Source organism: Oncorhynchus clarkii, chromosome 29 (genome assembly GCF_045791955.1).
Source record: "Oncorhynchus clarkii lewisi isolate Uvic-CL-2024 chromosome 29, UVic_Ocla_1.0, whole genome shotgun sequence".
In the NCBI taxonomy this organism is placed as follows: Eukaryota; Metazoa; Chordata; class Actinopteri; order Salmoniformes; family Salmonidae; genus Oncorhynchus; species Oncorhynchus clarkii.
In genome coordinates, this window is record NC_092175.1 from 46,739,397 (window position 1) to 46,766,160 (window position 26,764).

General features: G+C 43.9%; 1 protein-coding gene across 4 annotated transcripts in view; it reads left to right on the forward strand.

Annotated features, from left to right (window-relative positions):
* Positions 1 to 1,740: 1,740 nt before the first annotated feature.
* LOC139388271 (inositol polyphosphate-5-phosphatase Kb) overlaps positions 1,741 to 26,764 on the forward strand; it is a 47,245-nt gene continuing 22,221 nt past the window's right edge. For 2 of the 4 annotated variants that reach the window (XM_071134834.1, XM_071134835.1), the window contains exons 1-4: positions 19,627 to 20,497; positions 21,503 to 21,607; positions 21,810 to 21,918; positions 26,446 to 26,562. In XM_071134834.1, coding sequence (XP_070990935.1) covers positions 20,229 to 20,497; positions 21,503 to 21,607; positions 21,810 to 21,918; positions 26,446 to 26,562 — 600 coding nt within the window. In that variant the 5' untranslated portion in view covers positions 19,627 to 20,228. Of the gene's footprint in view, positions 1,873 to 6,917; positions 7,021 to 19,626; positions 20,498 to 21,502; positions 21,608 to 21,809; positions 21,919 to 26,445; positions 26,563 to 26,764 lie in introns of those variants that run through there. The other 2 variants (XM_071134836.1, XM_071134837.1) reach the window with 2 other exon arrangements.

Sequence of the window (26,764 nt, forward strand, 5' to 3'; positions counted from 1 at the left end):
AATGGAAGCTCAACAGAAGTTGGATGATGCAACAGGACAACGACCCAAAACACAGAGGTAAATCAACAACAGAATGGCTTCAACAGAAGAAAATACACCTTCTGGAGTGGCCCAGTCAGAGTCCTGACCTCAATCTGATTGAGATGCTGTGGCGTGACCTCGAGAGCGGTTCACACCAGACATCCCAAGAATATTGCTGAACTGAAACAGTTTTTTAAAGAGGAATGGTCCAAAATTCCTCGTGACTGTTGTGCAGGTCTGATCCACAACTAGAGAAAACATTTGTTTGAGGTTATTGCTGCCAAAGGAGAGTCAACCAGTTATTAAATCCAAGGGTTCACATACTTGTACTACCCTGCACTGTGAATGTTTACACGCTGTGTTCAATAAAGACATGAAAACGTATAATTGTTTGTGTGTTATTAGTTTAAGTAGACTGTTTGTCTATTGTTGTGACTTAGATGAAGATCAGATCAAATTGTATGACCAATTGATGCAGAAATCCAGGTAATTCATCCAGGTAAATCCAGGTAATTCATCCAGGTAAATCCAGGTAATTCATCCAGGTAAATCCAGGTAATTCATCCAGGTAAATCCAGGTAATTCATCCAGGTAAATCCAGGTAATTCATCCAGGTAAATCCAGGTAATTCATCCAGGTAAATCCAGGTAATTCATCCAGGTAAATCCAGGTAATTCATCCAGGTAAATCCAGGTAATTCCACAGGATTCACATACTTTTTCTTGCCACTGTATGTGTCCCTTGTAGCAGCTAGCTGACCCACGTTTTCGATGCAGAAAAGCAGCTAATCTGGAGATTAGTTGTTTTCGGCCAGCGGCCAGCACTGCCAGAGCAACCAATGTGAAGATTAGAAACAACAGTGGAATTTGCAGTTCACCTTCAACATAAAAAGTCCCGTATTGAAACTGATGCAAACGGATACAAATAGTGTAATCATGCCATATTTGGACTAGATAATGCTTAACAAGTGTGTAATATTGTTATATAAATTCAACAGAAGACAATTATTAGTTAAATGGACAAAAACAATTCAAATCAGTCTAAATCGCACTGTGTATGTATTAGACTTCAGGATTGAATTGGGGCATACAGTACGCGTTGTACATCCTTGCCTATGCATCTTGGGTCCATGAAATGTTCACAACTGTGAAGAGTTCACACAAATATCTTCAAAAAGGTGCAACACGCAGTGACGTCGATCAACCACTGGTGTGTTAGATACCGCCCACCGATTGACACCACCTCATTATCACATTGGAGGAAGAAATACACAAATATATACATTAATGAAGTGAATTAAAGTTTTAAAACAATTTGAAATAAGGTAAATAATTTAATACATGCAGATACATAGAGAAAATGAAAGCCAGTATTTTTGTAATTCTTTGCTTATTTATTTAATTATGTGTGGATGCATTTATTTATTTATTATTATGGCAGGTTTGGTCCTCCATATGGAGCAAACATTTTTACATTTCTTTCAGGAGCCTACTCACTTTAAACCCAACTTGTTGTGTTATTTATAAAACAGAAAATATCCAAGCAAAAATGACCCAATAGCTGTGAACAATCTATTGGGTTGGGAAAATAACCCACCGTTGTTTTGTTGTGTAGATCCTCCCACAGTTCAGAACCTTACCGGATTATAACAGCCTGCTGATTAAGTCACGCAGATGGTATTAAAACACGTCAGTCAGAGGGTTCAATACTAGGTAACAGTCGTTCCTTCGGCTCATTATTTTCACACACGATACTATCGTTTATCTCTCCGGACGACACTCGTTATATGCGCGATAGGGAGTCATCCGTTTTTACCGGACACCGCTGGACACTCTCTACTCACAGACACAGGTAGGCTAAGCACGTACGGCCGTGTGTGTTCATTTTGCTTTCATTTTTTTTGTTGCAACTCAAGTTTATATAATTGATTGATATTCGGATTTGGGAGAATGCAGAGAAGTTGATGCGCCCTAGTCGAGCTGCTACTCTATTGTTTGAGTAACTATTTTCACAAGTCAGGGACCAGGAGAAACATATAGGAGAGACATGGGGGTGTTATAGGGGTGTTATGGGGGTGGTATAGGGGCGGTATAGGGGTGTTCGGGGGTTATTATATGGGTGTTATAGGGGTGTTACAGGGGTGTTGTTATATGGTAGATGTGGTATATATGTATATAGATGTGGTATATATGTGGTATATGGGTATCATTATAGGGGTGTTATAGGGGTATTATTAAAGGGGTGTTATAGGGGGTTATTATAGGGGTGTTATAGGGGTATTATTATAGGGGTATTATATGAGTGTTATAGGGGTGCTATAGGAGTGTTATTGGAGTGTTATAGGGGTGTAATAGGAGTGTTATAGGGGTGTTATAGGGGGTTATTATAGGGTTGTTATAGGGGTATTATTATAGGGGTATTGTAAGGGTGTTATAGGGGTGTTATAGGGGTGTTATATGAGTGTTATAGGGGTGTTATAGGGGTATTATAAGGGTGTTATAGGGGTGTTATATGAGTGTTATAGGGGTGTTATAGGGGTATTATAAGGGTGTTATAGGGGTGTTATAGGGGTATTATAAGGGTGTTATAGGGGTGTTATAGGGGTATTATAGAGGCGTTATAGGTGTGTTATAGGGGTGTTATAGGAGTGTTACTGGAGTGTTATAGGGGTGTAATAGGAGTGTTATAGGAGTATTATAGGGGGTTATTATAGAGGTATTATTATAGGGGTGTTATATGAGTGTTATAGGGGTGTTATATGGGTATTGTAAGGGTGTTATAGGGGTGTTATAGGGGTATTATAGGGGTATTGTAAGGGTATTATAGGGGTGTTATAGGGGTATTATTATAGGGGTGTTATATGAGTGTTATGTGAGTGTTATAGGGGTGTTATAGGGGGTTATTATAGGGGTGTTATAGGGGTATTATTATAGGGGTGTTATAGGAGTGTTATAGGGGTGTTATAGGGGTATTGTAAGGGTGTTATAGGGGTGTTATAGGGGTGTTATAAGGGTGTTATAGGGGTGTTATAGGGGTATTATAGAGGCGTTATAGGTGTGTTATAGGGGTGTTATAGGAGTGTTATAAGGGGTTATTATAGGGGTGTTATAGGGGGTTATTATAGGGGTGTTATAGGGGTACTATTATAGGGGTGTTATATGAGTGTTATAGGGGTGTTATAGGGGTATTATAGGGGGTTAATATAGGGGTGTTATATGAGTGTTATAGGGGTGTTATATGGGTATTATAGGGGGTTAATATAGGGTTGTTATAGGGGTACTATTATAGGGGTGTTATATGAGTGTTATAGGGGTGCTATAGGAGTGTTACTGGAGTGTTATAGGGGTGTAATAGGAGTGTTATAGGAGTATTATAGGGGGGTTATTATAGGGTTGTTATAGGGGTATTATTATAGGCGTGTTATATGAGTGTTATAGGAGTGTTATAGGGGTGTTATAGGGGTGTTATAGGGGGTTATTATAGGGGTGTTATAGGGGTATTATTATAGGGGTGTTATATGAGTGTTATAGGGGTGTTATAGGAGTGTTATAGGCATGTTATAGGGGTGTTATAGGGGTGTTATAGGGGTGTTATAGGGGTATTATAGGGGTGTTATAGGGGTGTTATAGGGGTGTTATAGGGGTGTTATAGGAGTGTTATAGGCATGTTATAGGGGTATTATTATAGGGGTGTTATAGGGGTATTATTATAGGGGTGTTATATGAGTGTAATAGAGGTGTTATAGGAGTGTTATAGGCATGTTATAGGGGTATTATTATAGGGGAGGTCTGCGCCCGTGTATTGACTATCGAGGCCTAAATCAGATCACTATGAGGTATAGTTACCCGCTACCTCTTATCGCCACGGCGATTGAGTCAGTGCACGGGACGCGCTTCTTCACCAAACTAGATCTCAGGAGCGCGTTACAACCTGGTGTTCGGGAGGGAGACGAGTGGAAGACGGTGTTCAGTACGACCTCAGGGCATTATGAGAACCCTCATCATGCCGTACGGGTTGATGAATGCTCCATCAGTCTTCCAAGCCTTTGTAGATGAGATTTTCAGGGACCTGCACGGGCAGGGTGTAGTGGTGTATATTGATGACTCCAGGGCTTTCCCCGAGAGGCATAAGATGAGGGCGGAAACCCTTTCACGGACCAAAGGAGCTGGGTGGACGGTGGCCAGGCATAATTCCAACTGAAGCAGGAAACCCTGGCAGTGAGCAGCCATCATACTCTCTTTCTCATTGACTCTCTTGCGTTTCCCGTGGTGCTAGGCCTACCCTGGTTAGCTTGTCATGACCTCACTGTTTCATGGCAACGGAGGGCTCTCACGGGGTGGTCGCGAGAGTGCTCGGGGAGGTGTTTAGGGGTTTCCGTAGGTGCTACTACGGCGGAAAGCCCAGACCAGGTCTCCACCGTGCTATATGCGCCGAGCATGTGTCCCTGGTGCGCAAGGTGCTTGGTCGACTGTTGGAGCATGACCTGTACGTCAAGGCTGAGAAATGCCTGTTCTTCCAGCAGTCCGTCTCCTTCCTAGGGTACCGCATTTCCACATCAGGGGTGGAGATGGAAAATGACTGCATATCAGCCGTGCATAATTGGCCATCTCCCACCATGGTAAAGGAGGTGCAGCGGTTCCTAGCGTTTGCCAACTACTACCGAAGCTTTGGTCAGGTAGCGGCTAATGGTGGGATGCGTCTCAGACCCTGTAACGGGAGGAGGAGAGACCAGAGAAGGCTCGGCCTCTGGCTCCGACTCGCTGCTTAATGGGGAAAACCGGTTGAAAGTTTCTGTCGGCTGAATGAGCGACACCGGTTGAGCATTCCTACAGCATTTCCCTCCAGAAGCCATGAGAAAGTTGTCCGGCTGCGGGGACCGTGCGAGAGGATTTATACTAACGTTACTATCTGTACTTACTGGTGGCACAAACGTTGTTTCATCCTTTCCTACACTGAAATTATCCTTGCCTAACGGTTGCGTCTGAAGCTGGGCTTGCAGCACAGCTATCCTCGCCTTAAGGCGATTGTTCTCCTGTATATTATGAGTACAGCGACTGCAATTAGAAGGCATCATGTTAATGTTACTACTTAGCTTCGGCTGTTGGAGATCCTGACGAACCACGTCCAGATAAAGCATCCGGAGTGAAAAAGTTGAATGAGGGAAAAAAATATATATATAAACGGTGATTAAAAAGTAAAAAACGTAAAGTTGTCAGGTAGCAAAGTAAGGTTGGCAACAAAACGCACAGCAGCACGTACACAAGTCTCCCTCACAGGGAAACACCACGATCCTGGTCGTTGTGGACCGTTTCTCTAAGTCTTGCCGTCTCCTCCCGCTGCCCGGTCTCCCTACGGCCCCACAGACTGCAGAGGCCTTGTTTACACACGTCTTCCGGCACTACGGGGTGCCTCTCCCCCTTCCAGTGCGTATTAGGGTATAAGCCAGTTCTGGCTCCTTGGCATCAGAGTCAGACCGAGGCTCCTGCGGTGGACGACTGTTTCCGGCGAGCGGAGGAAACATGGGACGCCGCCCATGTTCACCTTCAGCGTGCCGTGCTGAGCCAGAAAGCCGGCGCAGACCGTCACCGCAGTGAGGCCCCGGTGTTAGCACCAGGGGATCGGGTCTGGCTCTCGACCCGAAACCTGCCCCTTCGCCTGCCCTGCCGGAAGCTGGGTCTGCAGTTTGTGGGGCCGTTGTGGGGTTTGTGGGTTCACCCAGTTCTGTTCTCCTGCGTCGGACTTCTCTGCCACCAGCTACGCTCCCCTTACAGTATCATATCTCTGGTGTGTGTGTAATATCTCTGGTGTGTGTATAATATCTCTGGTGTGTGTGTAATATCTCTGGTGAGTGTGTAATATCTCTGGTGTGTGTAATATCTCTGGTATGTGTATAATATCTCTGGTGAGTGTGTAATATCTCTGGTGTGTGTATAATATCTCTGGTGTGTTTATAATATCTCTGGTGTGTGTATAATATCTCTAGTGTGTGTATAATATCTCTGGTGTGTATTTAATATCTCTGGTGTGTTTATAATATCTCTGGAGTGTGTATAATATCTCTGGTGTGTTTATAATATCTCTGGTGTGTGTGTAATATCTCTCCTGTGTATATAATATCTCTGGTGTGTGTATAATATCTCTGGTTTGTGTATAATATCTCTGGTGTGTATATAAAATCTCTCCTGTGTGTATAATATCTCTCCTGTGTGTATAATATCTCTGGTGAGTGTGTAATGTCTCTGGTGTGTGTATAATATCTCTCCTGTGTGTATAATATCTCTCCTGGGTGTATAATATCTCTGGTGTGTGTGTAATGTCTCTGGTGTGTGTGTATAATATCTCTAGTGTGTGTATAATATCTCTGGTGTGTGTATAATATCTCTGGTGTGTGTATAATATCTCTGGTTTGTGTATAATATCTCTGGTGTGTGTATAATATCTCTGGTGTGTGTATAATATCTCTGGTGTGTGTATAATATCTCTGGTGTGTGTATAATATCTCTGGTGTGTGTGTATAATATCTCTGGTGTGTGTATAATATCTCTGGTGTGTGTATAATATCTCTGGTGTGTGTATAATATCTCTGGTGTGTGTGTATAGTATCTCTGGTGTGTGTGTATAATAACTCTGGTGTGTGTGTATAATATCTCTGTTGTGTGTGTATAATATCTCTGGTGTGTGTATAATATCTCTGGTGTGTGTATAATATCTCTGGTGTGTGTATAATATATCTGGTGTGTGTGTATAATATCTCTGGTGTGTGTATAATATCTCTGTTGTGTGTGTATAATATCTCTGGTGTGTGTATAATATCTCTGGTGTGTGTGTATAATATCTCTGGTGTGTGTATAATATCTCTGGTGTGTGTATAACATCTCTGGTGTGTGTGTTTACAGGTGAGAAAATGAGTACAATAAAGTGCAGAGCAGGAAGAGGAGAAGCAGGAGGAGAAGGAGGACGAGAAGGAGGAGGAGAAGGAGGAGGAATTAGCAAACTCAGGTTATATACTTCTACTGTGATTATATACCTCTACTGTGATTATACACGTCTACTGTGATCATATACCTCTACTGTGATTATAAACCTCTACTGTGATTATATTCCTCTACTGTGATTATACACCTCTACTGTGATTATATACCTCTACTGTGCTTATACACCTCTACTGTGATTACACCTCTACTGTGATTATACACCTCTACTGTGATTATAAACCTCTACTGTGATTATACACCTCTACTGTGATTATACACCTCTACTGTGATTATATACCTCTACTGTGAGTATATACCTCTACTGTGATTATATAATTATAATCACCTATACTGTGATTATATACCTATACTATGATTATATACCTCTACTGTGATTATATACCTCTACTATGATTATATACCTCTACTGTGATTATATACCTCTACTGTGATTATACACCTCTACTGTGATTATATACCTCTACTGTGATTATATACCTCTACTATGATTATATACCTCTACTGTGAGTATATACCTCTACTGTGATTATATACCTCTACTGTGATTATACACCTCTACTGTGATTATATACCTCTACTGTGATTATATACCTCTACTGTGAGTATATACCTCTACTGTGATTATATACCTCTACTGTGATTATACACCTCTACTGTGATTATATACCTCTACTGTGATTATACACCTCTACTGTGATTATATACCTCTACTGTGAGTATATACCTCTACTGTGATTATATACCTCTACTGCGATTATATACCTCTACTGTGAGTATATACCTCTACTGTGATTATATACCTCTACTGTGATTATATACCTCTACTGTGATTATATACCTCTACTGTGAGTATATACCTCTACTGTGATTATATACCTCTACTATGATTATATTCCTCTACTGTGATTATACACCTATACTGTTATTATACACCTCTACTGTGATTATACACCTCTACTGTGATTATATACCTCTACTGTGATTATATACCTCTACTGTGAGTATATACCTCTACTGTGATTATATAATTATAATCACCTATACTGTGATTATATACCTCTACTGTGATTATACACCTCTACTGTGATTATACATCTCTACTGTGATTATACACCTCTTCTGTGATTATATAATCATAATCACCTCTATTGTGATTATACACCTCTACTGTGATTATACACCTCTACTGAGATTATAAACCTCTACTGTGAATATACACCTCTAATGTGATTATATACATCTACTGTGATTATATAATCATAATCACCTCTATTGTGATTATACACCTCTACTGTGATTATACACCTCTACTGAGATTATAAACCTCTACTGTGAATATACACCTCTAATGTGATTATATACATCTACTGTGATTATATAATCATAATCACCTCTACTGTGATTATACACCTCTTCTGTGATGATATACCTCTACTGTGATTATATAATCATAATCACCTCTACTGTGATTATACACCTCTTCTGTGATTATACACCTCTACTGTGATTATACACCTCTACAGTGATTTTACACCTCTACTGCGATTATACACCTCTACTGTGATTATATAATCATAATCACCTCTACTGTGATTATACACCTCTACTGTGATTATACACCTCTACTGTGATTATACACCTCTACTGCGATTTTACACCTCTACTGTGATTATATACCTCTACTGCGATTATATAATCATAATCACCTCTACTGTGATTATACACCTCTACTGTGATTATATTCCTCTACTGTGATTATAAACCTATACTGTGATTATACACCTCTACTGTGATTATATACCTCTTCTGTGATTATATATCTCTACTGTGATTATACACCTCTACTGTGAATATACAACTATACTGTGATTATACACCTCTACTGTGAATATACAACTATACTGTGATTATACACCTCTACTGTGATTATACATCAACTTGTTTCAATAATGGAACACATTTATAACACAGTTGACCTGTGATTATATACCTCTACATGTATACCACAGTTGACCTGTTATTATATACCTCTACATTTATAACACAGTTGACCTGTGATTATATACCTCTACATTTATAACACAGTTGACCTGTGATTATATACCTCTACATGTATAACACAGTTGACCTGTGATTATATTCCTGTACATTTATAACACAGTTGACCTGTTATTATATACCTCTACATGTATAACACAGTTGACCTGTGATTATATTCCTGTACATTTATAACACAGTTGACCTGTGATTATGTACCTCTACTGTTATTATATACCTCTACATTTATAACACAGTTGACCTGTTATTATATACCTCTACATGTATAACACAGTTGACCTGTTATTATATACCTCTACATTTATAACACAGTTGACCTGTGATTATATACCTCTACTGTGATTATATACCTCTACAGGTATAACACAGTTGACCTGTGATTATATACCTCTACTGTTATTATATGCCTCTACATGTATAACACAGTTGACCTGTTATTATATACCTCTACGTGTATAACACAGTTGACCTGTTATTATATACCTCTACATTTATAACACAGTTGACCTGTGATTATATACCTCTACTGTGATTATATACCTCTACATGTATAACACAGTTGACCTGAGATTATATACCTCTACTGTGATTATATACCTCTACATGTATAACACAGTTGGCCTGAGATTATATACCTCTACATTTATAACACAGTTGACCTGAGATTATATACCTCTACATTTATAACACAGTTGACCTGTTATTATATACCTCTACATTTATAACACAGTTGACCTGTTATTATATACCTCTACTGTGATTATATACCTCTACATGTATAACACAGTTGACCTGTTATTATATACCTCTACATGTATAACACAGTTGACCTGTTATTATATACCTCTACATTTATAACACAGTTGACCTGTGATTATATACCTCTACATTTATAACACAGTTGACCTGTTATTATATACCTCTACATGTATAACACAGTTGACCTGTGATTATATACCTCTACATTTATAACACAGTTGACCTGTGATTATATACCTCTACTGTGATTATATACCTCTACATTTATAACACAGTTGACCTGTGATTATATACCTCTACATTTATAACACAGTTGACCTGTGATTATATACCTCTACTGTGATTATATACCTCTACATTTATAACACAGTTGACCTGTGATTATATACCTCTACATTTATAACACAGTTGACCTGTTATTATATACCTCTACATTTATAACACAGTTGACCTGTTATTATATACCTCTACATTTATAACACAGTTGACCTGTTATTATATACCTCTACATTTATAACACAGTTGACCTGTTATTATATACCTCTACATTTATAACACAGTTGACCTGTTATTATATACCTCTACATTTATAACACAGTTGACCTGTTATTATATACCTCTACTGTGATTATATACCTCTACATTTATAACACAGTTGACCTGTTATTATATACCTCTACTGTGATTATATACCTCTACATGTATAACACAGTTGACCTGAGATTATATGCCTCTACAATTATAACACAGTTGACCTGTTATTATATACCTCTACATTTATAACACAGTTGACCTGTTATTATATACCTCTACATTGATAACACAGTTGACCTGTTATTATATACCTCTACATTTATAACACAGTTGACCTGTTATTATATACCTCTACATGTATAACACAGTTGACCTGTTATTATATACCTCTACATTTATAACACAGTTGACCTGTTATTATATACCTCTACATTTATAACACAGTTGACCTGTGATTATATACCTCTACATTTATAACACAGCTGACCTGAGATTATATACCTCTACATTTATAACACAGTTGACCTGTTATTATATACCTCTACATGTATAACACAGTTGACCTGTTATTATATACCTCTACTGTTATTATATGCCTCTACATGTATAACACAGTTGACCTGAGATTATATACCTCTACATTTATAACACAGTTGACCTGTTATTATATACCTCTACATTTATAACACAGTTGACCTGTTATTATATACCTCTACATTTATAACACAGTTGACTTGTTATTATATACCTCTACATTTATAACACAGTTGACCTGTTATTATATACCTCTACATTTATAACACAGTTGACCTGTTATTATATACCTCTACATTTATAACACAGTTGACCTGTTATTATATACCTCTACATTTATAACACAGTTGACCTGTGATTATATACCTCTACATGTATAACACAGTTGACCTGTTATTATATACCTCTACATTTATAACACAGCTGACCTGTTATTATATACCTCTACTGTGATTATATACCTCTACATTTATAACACAGTTGACCTGTTATTATATACCTCTACTGTGATTATATACCTCTACATGTATAACACAGTTGACCTGAGATTATATACCTCTACATTTATAACACAGTTGACCTGTTATTATATACCTCTACATTTATAACACAGTTGACCTGTTATTATATACCTCTACATTTATAACACAGTTGACCTGTTATTATATACCTCTACATTTATAACACAGTTGACCTGTTATTATATACCTCTACATGTATAACACAGTTGACCTGTTATTATATACCTCTACATTTATAACACAGTTGACCTGTTATTATATACCTCTACATTTATAACACAGTTGACCTGTGATTATATACCTCTACATTTATAACACAGCTGACCTGAGATTATATACCTCTACATTTATAACACAGTTGACCTGTTATTATATACCTCTACATGTATAACACAGTTGACCTGTTATTATATACCTCTACTGTTATTATATGCCTCTACATGTATAACACAGTTGACCTGAGATTATATACCTCTACATTTATAACACAGTTGACTTGTTATTATATACCTCTACATTTATAACACAGTTGACCTGTGATTATATACCTCTACTGTGATTATATACCTCTACATGTATAACACAGTTGACCTGAGATTATATACCTCTACATTTATAACACAGTTGACCTGTTATTATATAACTCTACATGTATAACACAGTTGACCTGTTATTATATACCTCTACATTTATAACACAGTTGACCTGTTATTATATACCTCTACATGTATAACACAGTTGACCTGTTATTATATACCTCTACATGTATAACACAGTTGACCTGTTATTATATACCTCTACATTTATAACACAGTTGACCTGCATCCCAGTAATTGCTTTTTGCTTCCCTGTCCGTTTTAAATACATAGCTTCATGTTTTGTTTTTATTTCCACATGGGAACCCTTCTCTGCATGGCCTTTCTCAGCTGACTAGCATCACATTCTGTTCCTTTACTATTTCTTTCTCTTCCTTGTCTTGTTTTGTTGATTTTTACACATAGAAATCTTTCATTCATGGCCTTTCTCAGCTGACTAGCTTTTGATGGGAAGTCTCTCCCATCAAAGAGACGAAACAATCTCCTCGCTAAGCTCACATCGGCTGCTCTCTCTCTCTCTCTCTCTCTCTCTCTATCAAAGAGCAACGCTCTGGTGTATCTGGGAGCCCCCGCGAACCACCAGTATAATAGACCTGATTTAGAGTTACCCAGCCTCCTCCCTCTGGAAGGAGCTTAAAGGTGAATGGCAAATGGAACCTTCAGAATACAGAATGTTAAGATGGTTTAGTTCTACCAGAGTTCAGTAACAATCCGTTATAGTACGTCATCAACCCCTCATCAACCTCTGACCAGAGCAGATCAGAGAAGGTAAAGAATGTGTGTTTAACAGTCTGCATGTGACAGTGTTACACACAGAGCGGGGAGGGTAGAGGAGATGTAGAGCGGGGGGGAGAAAAGGGGGACAGGATAGGTAGGAGGAGGGGTAGAGGAGAGGTAGAGCTGGGGAAGGAGGGGTACAGGAGAGGTAGAGCTGGGGAAGGAGGGGTACAGGAGAGGTAGAGCGGGGAAGGAGGGGTAGAGGAGAGGTAGAGCGGGGAAGGAGGGGTACAGGAGAGGTAGAGCTGGGGAAGGAGGGGTAGAGGAGAGGTAGAGGTGGGGAAGGAGGGGTAGAGGAGAGGTAAAGCGGGGAAGGAGGGCTACAGGAGAGGTAGAGCTGGGGAAGGAGGGGTAGAGGAGAGGTAGAGCTGGGAAATGAGGGGTACAGGAGAGGTAGAGGAGAGGTAGAGCTGGGGAAGGAGGGGTAGAGGAGAGGTAGAGCTGGGAAATGAGGGGTACAGGAGAGGTAGAGGAGAGGTAGAGCTGGGGAAGGAGGGGTAGAGGAGAGGTAGAGCAGGAAAAGGAGGGGTAGAGGAGAGGTAGAGCTGGGGAAGGAGGGATAGAGGAGAGGTAGAGCTGGGGAAGGAGGGGTACAGGAGAGGTAGAGGAGAGGTAGAGCTGGGGAAGGAGGGGTAGAGGAGAGGTAGAGCTGGGGAAGGAGGGGTACAGGAGGGCTGGAGGAGAGGTAGAGCTGGGGAAGGACGGGTAGAGGAGAGGTAGAGCTGGGGAATGAGGGGTACAGGAGAGGTAGAGGAGAGGTAGAGCTGGGGAAGGAGGGGTAGAGGAGAGGTAGAGCTGGGGAATGAGGGGTAGAGGGGAGGTAGAGCTGGGGAAAGAGAGGTAGAGCTGTGGAAGGAGGGGTAGAGGAGAGGTAAAGCGGGGAAGGAGGGGTACAGGAGAGGTAGAGCTGGGGAAGGAGGGGTACAGGAGAGGTAGAGGAGAGGTAGACCTGGGGAAGGAGGGGTACAGGAGAGGTAGAGCTGGGGAAGGATGGGTAGAGGAGGTAGAGCTGGGGAGGGACGGGTAGAGGAGAGGTGGAGCTGGGGGAGGAGGAGTACAGGAGAGGTAGAGGAGAGGTAGACCTGGGGAAGGAGGGGTACAGGAGAGGTAGAGCTGGGGAAGGAGGGGTACAGGAGAGGTAGAACTGGGGAAGGAGGGGTACAGGAGAGGTAGAGCTGGGGAAGGAGGGGTACAGGAGAGGTAGAGCTGGGGAAGGACGGGTAGAGGAGAGGTAGAGCTGGGGAAGGAGGGGTAGAGGAGAGGTAGAGCTGGGGAAGGAGGGGTACAGGAGATGTAGAGGAGAGGTAGACCTGGGGAAGGAGGGGTACAGGAGGCGTACAGGAGAGGTCGTGGAGAGGTAGAGCGGGGAAGGAGGGGTAGAGGTAGAGCTGGGGAATGAGGGGTAGAGGAGAGGTAGAGCTGGGGAAGGAGGGGTAGAGGAGAGGTAGAGCTGGGGAATGAGGGGTAGAGGAGAGGTATAGCTGGGGAAGGAGGGGTAGAGGAGAGGTAGAGCGGGGAAGGAGGGGTACAGGAGAGGTAGAGCTGGGGAATGAGGGGTAGAGGAGAGGTAGAGCTGGGGAAGGAGGGGTAGAGGAGAGGTAGAGCGGGGAATGAGGGGTAGAGGAGAGGTAGAGCTGGGGAAGGAGAGGTAGAGGAGAGGTAGAGCTGGGGAAGGACAGGTACAGGAGAGGTAAAGGAGAGGTCAAGCTGGGGAAGGAGGGGTACAGGAGAGGTAGAGCTGGGGAAGGACAGGTAGAGGAGAGGTAGAGCTGGGGAAGGAGGGGTAGAGGAGAGGTAGAGCTGGGGAAGGAGGGGTACAGGAGATGTAGAGGAGAGGTAGACCTGGGGAAGGAGGGGTACAGGAGGCGTACAGGAGAGGTCGAGGAGAGGTAGAGCGAGGAAGGAGGGGTAGAGGAGAGGTAGAGCTGGGGAATGAGGGGTAGAGGAGAGGTAGAGCTGGGGAAGGAGGGGTAGAGGAGAGGTAGAGCTGGGGAATGAGGGGTAGAGGAGAGGTAGAGCTGGGGAAGGAGGGGTAGAGGAGAGGTAGAGCGGGGAAGGAGGGGTACAGGAGAGGTAGAGCAGGGAAGGAGGGGTACAGGAGAGGTAGAGCTGGGGAAGGAGAGGTAGAGGAGAGGTAGAGCTGGGGAAGGACAGGTACAGGAGAGGTAAAGGAGAGGTCAAGCTGGGGAAGGAGGGGTACAGGAGAGGTAGAGCTGGGGAAGGACAGGTAGAGGAGAGGTAGAGCTGGGGAAGGAGGGGTAGAGGGGAGGTAGAGCTGGGGAAAGAGAGGTAGAGCTGTGGAAGGAGGGGTAGAGGAGAGGTAAAGCGGGGAAGGAGGGGTACAGGAGAGGTAGAGCTGGGGAAGGAGGGGTACAGGAGAGGTAGAGGAGAGGTAGACCTGGGGAAGGAGGGGTACAGGAGAGGTAGAGCTGGGGAAGGATGGGTAGAGGAGGTAGAGCTGGGGAGGGACGGGTAGAGGAGAGGTGGAGCTGGGGGAGGAGGAGTACAGGAGAGGTAGAGGAGAGGTAGACCTGGGGAAGGAGGGGTACAGGAGAGGTAGAGCTGGGGAAGGAGGGGTACAGGAGAGGTAGAGCTGGGGAAGGAGGGGTACAGGAGAGGTAGAGCTGGGGAAGGACGGGTAGAGGAGAGGTAGAGCTGGGGAAGGAGGGGTAGAGGAGAGGTAGAGCTGGGGAAGGAGGGGTACAGGAGATGTAGAGGAGAGGTAGACCTGGGGAAGGAGGGGTACAGGAGGCGTACAGGAGAGGTCGAGGAGAGGTAGAGCGGGGAAGGAGGGGTAGAGGTAGAGCTGGGGAATGAGGGGTAGAGGAGAGGTAGAGCTGGGGAAGGAGGGGTAGAGGAGAGGTAGAGCTGGGGAATGAGGGGTAGAGGAGAGGTATAGCTGGGGAAGGAGGGGTAGAGGAGAGGTAGAGCGGGGAAGGAGGGGTACAGGAGAGGTAGAGCTGGGGAATGAGGGGTAGAGGAGAGGTAGAGCTGGGGAAGGAGGGGTAGAGGAGAGGTAGAGCGGGGAATGAGGGGTAGAGGAGAGGTAGAGCTGGGGAAGGAGAGGTAGAGGAGAGGTAGAGCTGGGGAAGGACAGGTACAGGAGAGGTAAAGGAGAGGTCAAGCTGGGGAAGGAGGGGTACAGGAGAGGTAGAGCTGGGGAAGGACAGGTAGAGGAGAGGTAGAGCTGGGGAAGGAGGGGTAGAGGAGAGGTAGAGCTGGGGAAGGAGGGGTACAGGAGATGTAGAGGAGAGGTAGACCTGGGGAAGGAGGGGTACAGGAGGCGTACAGGAGAGGTCGAGGAGAGGTAGAGCGAGGAAGGAGGGGTAGAGGAGAGGTAGAGCTGGGGAATGAGGGGTAGAGGAGAGGTAGAGCTGGGGAAGGAGGGGTAGAGGAGAGGTAGAGCTGGGGAATGAGGGGTAGAGGAGAGGTAGAGCTGGGGAAGGAGGGGTAGAGGAGAGGTAGAGCGGGGAAGGAGGGGTACAGGAGAGGTAGAGCAGGGAAGGAGGGGTACAGGAGAGGTAGAGCTGGGGAAGGAGAGATAGAGGAGAGGTAGAGCTGGGGAAGGACAGGTACAGGAGAGGTAAAGGAGAGGTCAAGCTGGGGAAGGAGGGGTACAGGAGAGGTAGAGCTGGGGAAGGACAGGTAGAGGAGAGGTAGAGCTGGGGAAGGAGGGGTACAGGAGAGGTAGAGCTGGGGAAGGACGGTAGAGGAGAGGTAGAGCTGGGGAAGGAGGGGTACAGGAGAGGTAGCGCTGGGGAATGACGGGTAGAGAAGAGGTAGAGCTGGGGAAGGAGGGCAAAGGAAAGACAACGGAACAGGTTTTTAGAAATGTTAGCAAATGTATTGAAAATTAAAAACTGAAATATAACATTTACATAAGTATTCAGACCCTTTATTCACTACGTTGTTGAAGCACCTTTGAGCTTAGGGTCATTGTCCTGTTGGAAGGTGCATCTTTGCTCCAGTCTGAGTTCCTTTTCATCAAGGATCTCTCTGTACTTTGCTCCATTCATCTTTCCCTCGATCCTGACTAGTCTCCCAGTCCCTGCCGCGAAAAAACATCCCCACAGCATGATGCTGCCACCACCATGCTTCACCGTTGGGATGATGCCAGGTTTCCTTGAGACGTGACGCTTGGTATTCACGCCAAAGTGTTCAATCTTGGTTTCATCAGACCAGAGACTCTTGTTTCTCATGGTCTGAGAGTCTTTAAGTAGCTTTTGTCAAACTCCAAGCCGGTTGTTGAAGCCTCTCAAACATAATCCAGGTAGAAGCAGGAATTCCCCAGGGTAGCTGTTTAGGCCACTTGTTTTTTTCAATCAGTGCGTCTACGTATGCGGATGACTCAACACTATACACGTCAGCTACAACAGCGACAGAAATGACTGCAACACTTAACAAAGAGCTGCAGTTATTTTCAGAACGGGTGGCAAGGAATAAGTTAGTCCTAAATATTTCTAAAACTAAAAGCATTGTATTTGGGACAAATCATTCACTAAACCCTAAACCTCAACTGCAGTGCATCTCGTAATGAATAATGTGGAAATTGAGCACGTTGAGGTGATTAAACTGCTTGGAGTAACACTGGATTGTAAACTGTCATGGTCAAAACATATTGATACAACAGTAGCTAAGATAGGGAGAAGTCTGTCCATAATAAAGCGCTACTCTGCCTTCTTAACAGCACTGTCAACAAGGCAGGTCCTACAGGCCCTAGTTTCTACCTTCTTAACAACAACACTGTCAACAAGGCAGGTCCTACAGGCCCTAGTTTCTACCTTCTTAACAACACTATCAACAAGGCAGGTCCTACAGGCCCTAGTTTCTACCTTCTTAACAACACTATCAACAAGGCAGGTCCTACAGGCCCTAGTTTCTACCTTCTTAACAACACTATCAACAAGGCAGGTCCTACAGGCCCTAGTTTCTACCTTCTTAACAACACTGTCAACAAGGCAGGTCCTACAGGCCCTAGTTTCTACCTTCTTAACAACACTATCAACAAGGCAGGTCCTACAGGCCCTAGTTTCTACCTTCTTAACACCACTATCAACAAGGCAGGTCCTACAGGCCCTAGTTTCTACCTTCTTAACAGCACTATCAACAAGGCAGGTCCTACAGGCCCTAGTTTGTACCTTCTGAATAACACTATAAACAAGGCAGGTCCTACCGGCCCTAGTTTGTACCTTCTTAACAAAACGATCAACAAGACAGGTCCTACAGGCCCTAGTTTCTACCTTCTTAACACCACTATCAACAAGGCAGGTCCTACAGGCTCTAGTTTCTACCTTCTTAACAACACTATCAACAAGGCAGGTCCTACAGGCCCTAGTTTGTACCTTCTGAATAACACTATAAACAAGGCAGGTCCTACATGCCCTAGTTTCTACCTTCTTAACAGCACTATCAACAAGGCAGGTCCTACAGGCCCTAGTTTGTACCTTCTGAATAACACTATAAACAAGGCAGGTCCTACCGGCCCTAGTTTGTACCTTCTTAACAAAACGATCAACAAGACAGGTCCTACAGGCCCTAGTTTCTGCCTTCTTAACAGCACTATCAACAAGGCAGGTCCTACATGCCCTAGTCTCTACCTTCTTAACAACACTATCAACAAGGCAGGTCCTACAGGCCCTAGTTTCTACCTTCTTAACAGCACTATCAACAAGACGGGTCCTACAGGCTCTAGTTTCTACCTTCTTAACAACACTATCAACAAGGCAGGTCCAACAGGCCCTAGTTTCTACATTCTTAACAACACTATCAACAAGGCAGGTCCTACAAGCCCTAGTTTCTACCTTCTTAACAACACTATCAACAAGGCAGGTCCAACAGGCTCTAGTTTCTACCTTCTTAACAACACTATCAACAAGGCAGGTCCTACAGGCCATATTTTCTACCTTCTTAACAACACTATCAACAAGGCAGGTCCTACAGGCCCTAGTTTCTACCTTCTTAACAACACTATCAACAAGACAGGTCCTACAGGCCATATTTTCTACCTTCTTAACAACACTATCAACAAGACAGGTCCTACAGGCCATATTTTCTACCTTCTTAACAACACTATCAACAAGACAGGTCCTACAGGCCCTAGTTTCTACCTTCTTAACAGCACTATCAACAAGACAGGTCCTACAGGCCCTAGTTTATACCTGTTCAGTTGTGTTGGCAAAAAGAGGGACTTGGTAAAATTGCAGTTGTCTCAGAACATGACTGGCTCTTAAATATACACAGAGAGCTAACATTAATAATATGCATGTCAATCTCTCCTGGCTCAAAGTGGAGGATATATTGACTTCATTATTGCTTGTTTTTGTAAGATTTATGTAAATAAGCTATTCCTGTATTTTATTTGTATAAATTAGCAAAAATGTCTAAATTATGGGGTACTGTATATATGTTTTTTACAATAATCAAAAAATCTCTCTCTCTCTGTCTCTCTCTCCCCTCTCTCTCTCTCTCTCTCTCTCTCTCTCTCTCTCTCTCTCTCTCTCTCTCTCTGTCTCTCTCTCTCTCTCTGTCTCTGTCTCTCTCTCTCTCTCTCTCTCTCTCTCTCTCTCTCTCTCTCGGTCCATTGTAGTAACAGTTGTCAGTGTTAATGAGTAGAGTGAAGCATTAATATTAAAACTCTTACATGGTGTGACGTCACTCTAGTCCTGAAACAATACCCTCTGTGATGGTGGATTACACACACACACACACACACACACACACACACACACCTTTTCACGTGGCGCTCCCCTGCTCCAGATTATTGTCCTAATCTCACACGTTCTCTCCATCACTCTTTCTCTCCATCACTCGTTCGCCTGCGTCACCAAAACTCTGTCGCTCTCAGTGAGTCGTCCAGTCACTCGCAAACCACACTCACACAGACACGGAGGCTAGCACACACGGAGGACAAGACACACAGAGGACAGGACACACGGAGGACAGGACAGAAAGAGGACAGGACGCACAGAGGACAGGACATAAAGGCAGCAGACTGTACAGTTAATTCTGGGCCTCTTCTGAGGGAGGATCTCCTGGATCTCCTGGATCTACTGGAAGACAACCCAGATTAGATCATCTCAGAAGATTAAAACCTCCAACTGAGACTGACAGTTTGCTGCTAGCAGGAGGAATCCACTAGCAAGCCAATCAACAAGAAGCAAAAGAATCACAGACTGGGTTCTATGGGAGGCCAGGTCTGTTGTGTGTGAACGATACAAAGAGGACCTGACCTCAGTAAGGTAGCTGCCCCTGGATCATCAGTCAGAGAAGAGGACAGAATCTGAATACTTTGTCAGAGCTGATTATTATCCCGGAGGGCGTTTCTCTTCCCTTCTTTCTCTTGTTCTCCAGACTGTATCTCTCCATCTCACCAACCGATCTCTCTCTGCCCTGCTATCACTTACAGAGAAACACACTTACAGTCAGATCTGGCTATGTCTGTGTCAATGAAAATGGCGATAGATGCACTGTGTGTGTCTGACGGCGTTGGGTCGGGGGTCGGGAGTCGTGTGAGGTCCGACAGCACCTCCAGCACGGCGTCCCAAGGGTCAAAGGGTAGACTGCTGCTCCGACAGCGCCTGTCCCAGCTGCTGACCTGTGTAGAGGACCTGAGCTCTGATGATGAGGCTAACGAGGAACTGTCCCGCACTCTGGACGAAGCCTTTCAGCTCTGTGGAGGCATCAGCCCCCGAGACACCTTCAGGTGCACACACCTGTACAAACACCCAGAGAGAGAGAGATACACACAGGGTTATTTTCAGGCCTGTTGGGACTCTGCCCAGGACCCCTGGTCCTAAGTCTCAAGAATGGGTTCTAAAGCTGGGTTCTGAGGCTGGGTTCTAAGGCTGGGTTCTAAGGCTGGGTTCTAAGGCTGCGTTCTAAAGCTGAGTTCTAAGGCTGGGATCTAAGGCTGGGATTAAGGCTGGGTTCTAAGGCTGGGTTCTAAGGCTGGGTTCTAAGGCTGGGTTCTAAAGGCTGGGTTCTAAGGATGGTTTCTAAGGCTGCGTTCTAAAGCTGGGATCTAAGGATGGGTTCTAAGGCTGGGTTCTAAAGCTGGGTTCTAAAGCTGCATTCTAAAACTGGGTTCTAAGGCTTGTTTCTAAGGCTGCGTTCTAAAGCTGGGTTCTAAAGCTGGGTTCTAAAGCTGGGTTCTAAGGCTACGTTCTAAAGCTGGGTTCTAAGGCTGCGTTCTAAAGCTGGGTTCTAAGGCTGCGTTCTAAAGCTGGGTTCTAAGGCTGCGTTCTAAAGCTGGGTTCTAAGGCTGGGTTCTAAAGCTGGGTTCTAAGGCTGCGTTCTAAAGCTGGGATCTAAGGATGGGTTCTAAGGCTGCGATCTAAGGCTGCGTTCTAAAGCTGGGTTCTAAGGCTGCGTTCTAAAGCTGGGTTCTAAGGCTGTGTTCTAAGGCTGCGTTCTAAAGCTGGGTTCTAAGGATGTGTTCTAAGGCTGCGTTCTAAGGCTGCGTTCTAAAGCTGGGTTCTATGGCTGCGTTCTAAAGCTGGGTTCTAAGGCTGGGTTCTAAGGCTGCGTTCTAAAGCTGGGTTCTAAGGCTTGGTTCTAAGGCTGGGTTCTAAAGCTGGGTTCTAAGGCTGGGTTCTAAAGCTGGGTTCTAAAGGTGGGTTCTAAGGATGGGTTCTATGGCTACGTTCTAAAGCTGGAAATAAACAGTTTGTTGATATTTCTCTCTCTACTTTCTGCTTGTTTCTGACAGGTTGCACATGGTCACATGGAATGTGGCGACAGCCGAGCCTCCTGGTGATGTCACCTCCTTGCTGCAGCTGGACGCCCAGCCTGCCACAGACCTCTACGTGATTGGGTGAGATCATGTCTGCTGGATAGCTATTGGATGTTGAGTGTAAAATATGTGTGTTTACTGTATGTAAGTCTATGTTTATTAAAGTGTGTACGTGTGTGTGCGTGTTTGTGTGTGCGTGTGCGTGCGTATGTGTACGTGTGTGTGTGTGCGTGTGCGTGTGCGTGTGTGCGTGTGCGTGTGCGTGTGTGTGTGTGGGTGTCAGTCTTCAGGAGGTAAATGCAGCTCCTCTGCGGTTTCTGTCAGACCTGCTGGTAGAAGACTCTTGGAGCCACCTACTGATGAACACACTGGCCAGTAGAGGATACATCAAGGTAGTGTGTGTGTGTGTGTGTGTGTGTGTGTGTGTGTGTGTGTGTGTGTGTGTGTGTGTGTGTGTGTGTGTGTGTGTGTGTGTGTGTGTGTGTGTGTGTGCTGCACCAGTGAGTTGTGAGAAAACAATAGGAGGCCTTAGTAGGTTCTCATTGTGGTCCTGTTGCAGGTTGAGAAAACAAACACAGGGCCCTTTATCTCTGTCTGCTATTTATGTAACAGGTCAGATCAGATCAGGGCCCTTTATCTCTGTCTGGTATTTATGTAACAGATCAGATCAGGGCCCTTTATCTCTGTCTGGTATTTATGTAACAGATCAGATCAGGGCCCTTTATCTCTGTCTGGTATTTATGTAACAGATCAGATCAGGGCCCTTTATCTCTGTCTGGTATTTATGTAACAGATCAGATCAGGGCCCTTTATCTCTGTCTGGTATTTATGTAACAGATCAGATCAGGGCCCTTTATCTCTGTCTGGTATTCATGTAACATGTCAGATCAGGGCCCTTTATCTCTGTCTGGTATTCATGTAACAGGTCAGATCAGGGCCCTTTATCTCTGTCTGGTATTTATGTAACAGGTCAGATCAGGGCCCTTTATCTCTGTCTGGTATTCATGTAACAGATCAGATCAGGGCCCTTTATCTCTGTCTGGTATTTATGTAACAGGTCAGATCAGGGCCCTTTATCTCTGTCTGGTATTTATGTAACAGATCAGATCAGGGCCCTTTATCTCTGTCTGGTATTTAAGTAACAGGTCAGATCAGGGCCCTTTATCTCTGTCTGGTATTCATGTAACAGGTCAGATCAGATCAGGGCCCTTTATCTCTGTCTGGTATTTATGTAACAGGTTAGATCAGGGCCCTTTATCTCTGTCTGGTATTTAAATAACAGGTCAGATCAGATCAGGGCCCTTTATCTCTGTCTGGTATTTAAATAACAGGTCAGGTCAGATCAGGGCCCTTTATCTCTGTCTGGTATTTATGTAACAGGTCAGATCAGGGCCCTTTATCTCTGTCTGGTATTTATGTAACAGATCAGATCAGGGCCCTTTATCTCTGTCTGGTATTTATGTAACAGATCAGATCAGGGCCCTTTATCTCTGTCTGGTATTTATGTAACAGATCAGATCAGGGCCCTTTATCTCTGTCTGGTATTTATGTAACAGGTCAGATCAGGGCCCTTTATCTCTGTCTGGTATTCATGTAACAGATCAGATCAGGGCCCTTTATCTCTGTCTGGTATTTATGTAACAGGTCAGATCAGGGCCCTTTATCTCTGTCTGGTATTTATGTAACAGATCAGATCAGGGCCCTTTATCTCTGTCTGGTATTTAAGTAACAGGTCAGATCAGGGCCCTTTATCTCTGTCTGGTATTCATGTAACAGGTCAGATCAGATCAGGGCCCTTTATCTCTGTCTGGTATTTATGTAACAGGTCAGATCAGGGCCCTTTATCTCTGTCTGGTATTCATGTAACAGATCAGATCAGGGCCCTTTATCTCTGTCTGGTATTTATGTAACAGGTCAGATCAGGGCCCTTTATCTCTGTCTGGTATTCATGTAACAGATCAGATCAGGGCCCTTTATCTCTGTCTGGTATTCATGTAACAGATCAGATCAGGGCCCTTTATCTCTGTCTGGTATTTATGTAACAGGTCAGATCAGGGCCCTTTCTCTCTGTCTGGTATTCATGTAACAGGTCAGATCAGATCAGGGCCCTTTATCTCGGTTTGCTATTTATGTAACAGGTCAGATCAGATCAGGGCCCTTTATCTCTGTCTGGTATTTATGTAACAGGTCAGGTCAGATCGGGGCCCTTTCTCTCTGTCTGCTATTTATTTAACAGGTCAGGTCAGATCGGGGCCCTTTATCTCAGTCTAGTATTTATGTAACGGATCAGATCAGGGCCCTTTATCTCTGTCTGGTACTTATGTAACAGGTCAGATCAGATCAGGGCCCTTTATCTCTGTCTGGTATTTATGTAACAGGTCAGATCAGATCAGGAACCTTTATCTCTGTCTGGTATTCATGTAACAGATCAGATCAGGGCCCTTTATCTCTGTCTGGTATTTATGTAACAGATCAGATCGGGGCCCTTTATCTCTGTCTGGTATTCATGTAACAGATCAGATCGGGGCCCTTTATCTCTGTCTGGTATTTATGTAACAGGTCAGATCAGATCGGGGCCCTTTATCTCTGTCTGCTATTTATGTAACAGGTCAGATCAGATCAGGGCCCTTTTTCTCTGTATAGTATTTATGTAACAGGTCAGATCAGGGCCCTTTATCTCTGTCTGCTATTTATGTAACAGGTCAGATCAGATCAGGGCCCTTTATCTCTGTCTGGTATTTATGTAACAGGTCAGATCAGGGCCCTTTATCTCTGTCTGCTATTTATGTAACAGGTCAGATCAGATCAGGGCCCTTTGTCTCTGTATAGTATTTATGTAACAGGTCAGATCAGGGCCCTTTATCTCTGTCTGCTATTTATGTAACAGGTCAGATCAGATCAGGGCCCTTTATCTCTGTCTGGTATTTATGTAACAGATCAGATCAGGGCCCTTTATCTCTGTCTGGTATTTATGTAACAGATCAGATCAGGGCCCTTTATCTCTGTCTGGTATTTATGTAACAGATCAGATCAGGGCCCTTTATCTCTGTCTGGTATTTATGTAACAGATCAGATCAGGGCCCTTTATCTCTGTCTGGTATTTATGTAACAGGTCAGATGAGGGCCCTTTATCTCTGTCTGGTATTCATGTAACAGATCAGATCAGGGCCCTTTATCTCTGTCTGGTATTTATGTAACAGGTCAGATCAGGGCCCTTTATCTCTGTCTGGTATTCATGTAACAGATCAGATCAGGGCCCTTTATCTCTGTCTGGTATTCATGTATCAGATCAGATCAGGGCCCTTTATCTCTGTCTGGTATTTATGTAACAGGTCAGATCAGGGCCCTTTATCTCTGTCTGGTATTCATGTAACAGATCAGATCAGGGCCCTTTATCTCTGTCTGGTATTCATGTAACAGATCAGATCAGGGCCCTTTATCTCTGTCTGGTATTTATGTAACAGGTCAGATCAGATCAGGGCCCTTTCTCTCTGTCTGGTATTCATGTAACAGGTCAGATCAGGGCCCTTTATCTCTGTCTGGTATTTATGTAACAGGTCAGATCAGATCAGGGCCCTTTCTCTCTGTCTGGTATTCATGTAACAGATCAGATCAGGGCCCTTTATCTCTGTCTGGTATTCATGTAACAGATCAGATCAGGGCCCTTTATCTCTGTCTGGTATTCATGTAACAGATCAGATCAGGGCCCTTTATCTCTGTCTGGTATTTATGTAACAGGTCAGATCAGATCAGGGCCCTTTATCTCTGTCTGGTATTTATGTAACAGGTCAGATCAGATCAGGGCCCTTTCTCTCTGTCTGGTATTTATGTAACAGATCAGATCAGGGCCCTTTCTCTCTGTCTGGTATTTATGTAACAGATCAGATCAGGGCCCTTTATCTCTGTCAGGTATTTATGTAACAGGTCAGATCAGGGCCCTTTATCTCTGTCAGGTATTTATGTAACAGGTCAGATCAGGGCCCTTTATCTCTGTCAGGTATTTATGTAACAGATCAGATCAGGGCCCTTTATCTCTGTCAGGTATTTATGTAACAGATCAGATCAGGGCCCTTTATCTCTGTCTGGTATTTATGTAACAGGTCAGATCAGGGCCCTTTATCTCTGTCTGCTATTTATGTAACAGATCAGATCAGGGCCCTTTATCTCTGTCTGGTATTTAAGTAACAGGTCAGATCAGGGCCCTTTATCGCTGTCTGGTATTTATGTAACAGGTCAGATCAGATCAGGGCCCTTTATCTCTGTCTGGTATTTATGTAACAGGTCAGATCAGATCAGGGCCCTTTATCTCTGTCTGGTATTTATGCAACAGATCAGATCAGGGCCCTTTATCTCTGTCTGGTATTTATGTAACAGATCAGATCAGGGCCCTTTATCTCTGTCTGGTATTCATGTAACAGGTCAGATCAGGGCCCTTTATCTCTGTCTGGTATTTATGTAACAGGTCAGATCAGATCAGGGCCCTTTATCTCTGTCAGGTATTTAAGCAACAGGTCAGATCCTCTCAAATCCCATCCAGTTGTTTACCTTTAGTGATCACTCTCTCCATTTTCTTTCTTCATTCCTTTCCCTCTGTCTCTCGTTCTCTCGTCTTCTTTCTGTATCTCTCTCTCTCTCTCTCTCTTTCTCTCTCTCTTCCTCCTCCTTCTCTCTCTTCCTCCCCCTTCTCTCTCTCTCTCTCTTCCTCCCCCTTCTCTCTCTCTCTCTCCCCCCCCCTTCTCTCTCTTCCTTCCCCTTCTCTCTCTCTTCCTCCCCCCTCTCTCTCTCTCTCTCCCTCCCCCTTCTCTCTCTTCCTTCCCCTTCTCTCTCTCTTCCTCCCCCTTCTCTCTCTCTTCCTCCCACTTCTCTCTCTCTTCCTCCCCTTCGCTCTCTCTTCCGTCCCGTTCTTTCCCCCCCACAAGGTCTCTTCAGTGAGACTGCAGGGGCTGTTGCTGTTGGTCTTCTCTAAGCAGGTTCATGTCCCCTTCATCAGAGATATCCAGACTACCTACACACGCACCGGCATCTTCGGGTACTGGGTATGGAGCTGATAGATGTATTACCTCTATATAATGGGTATGGAGCTGATAGATGTATAAATAACTCTATATAATGGGTATGGAGCTGATAGATGTATTACCTCTATATAATGGGTATGGAGCTGATAGATGTATTACCTCTATATAATGGGTATGGAGCTGATAGATGTATTACCTCTATATAATGGGTATGGAGCTGATA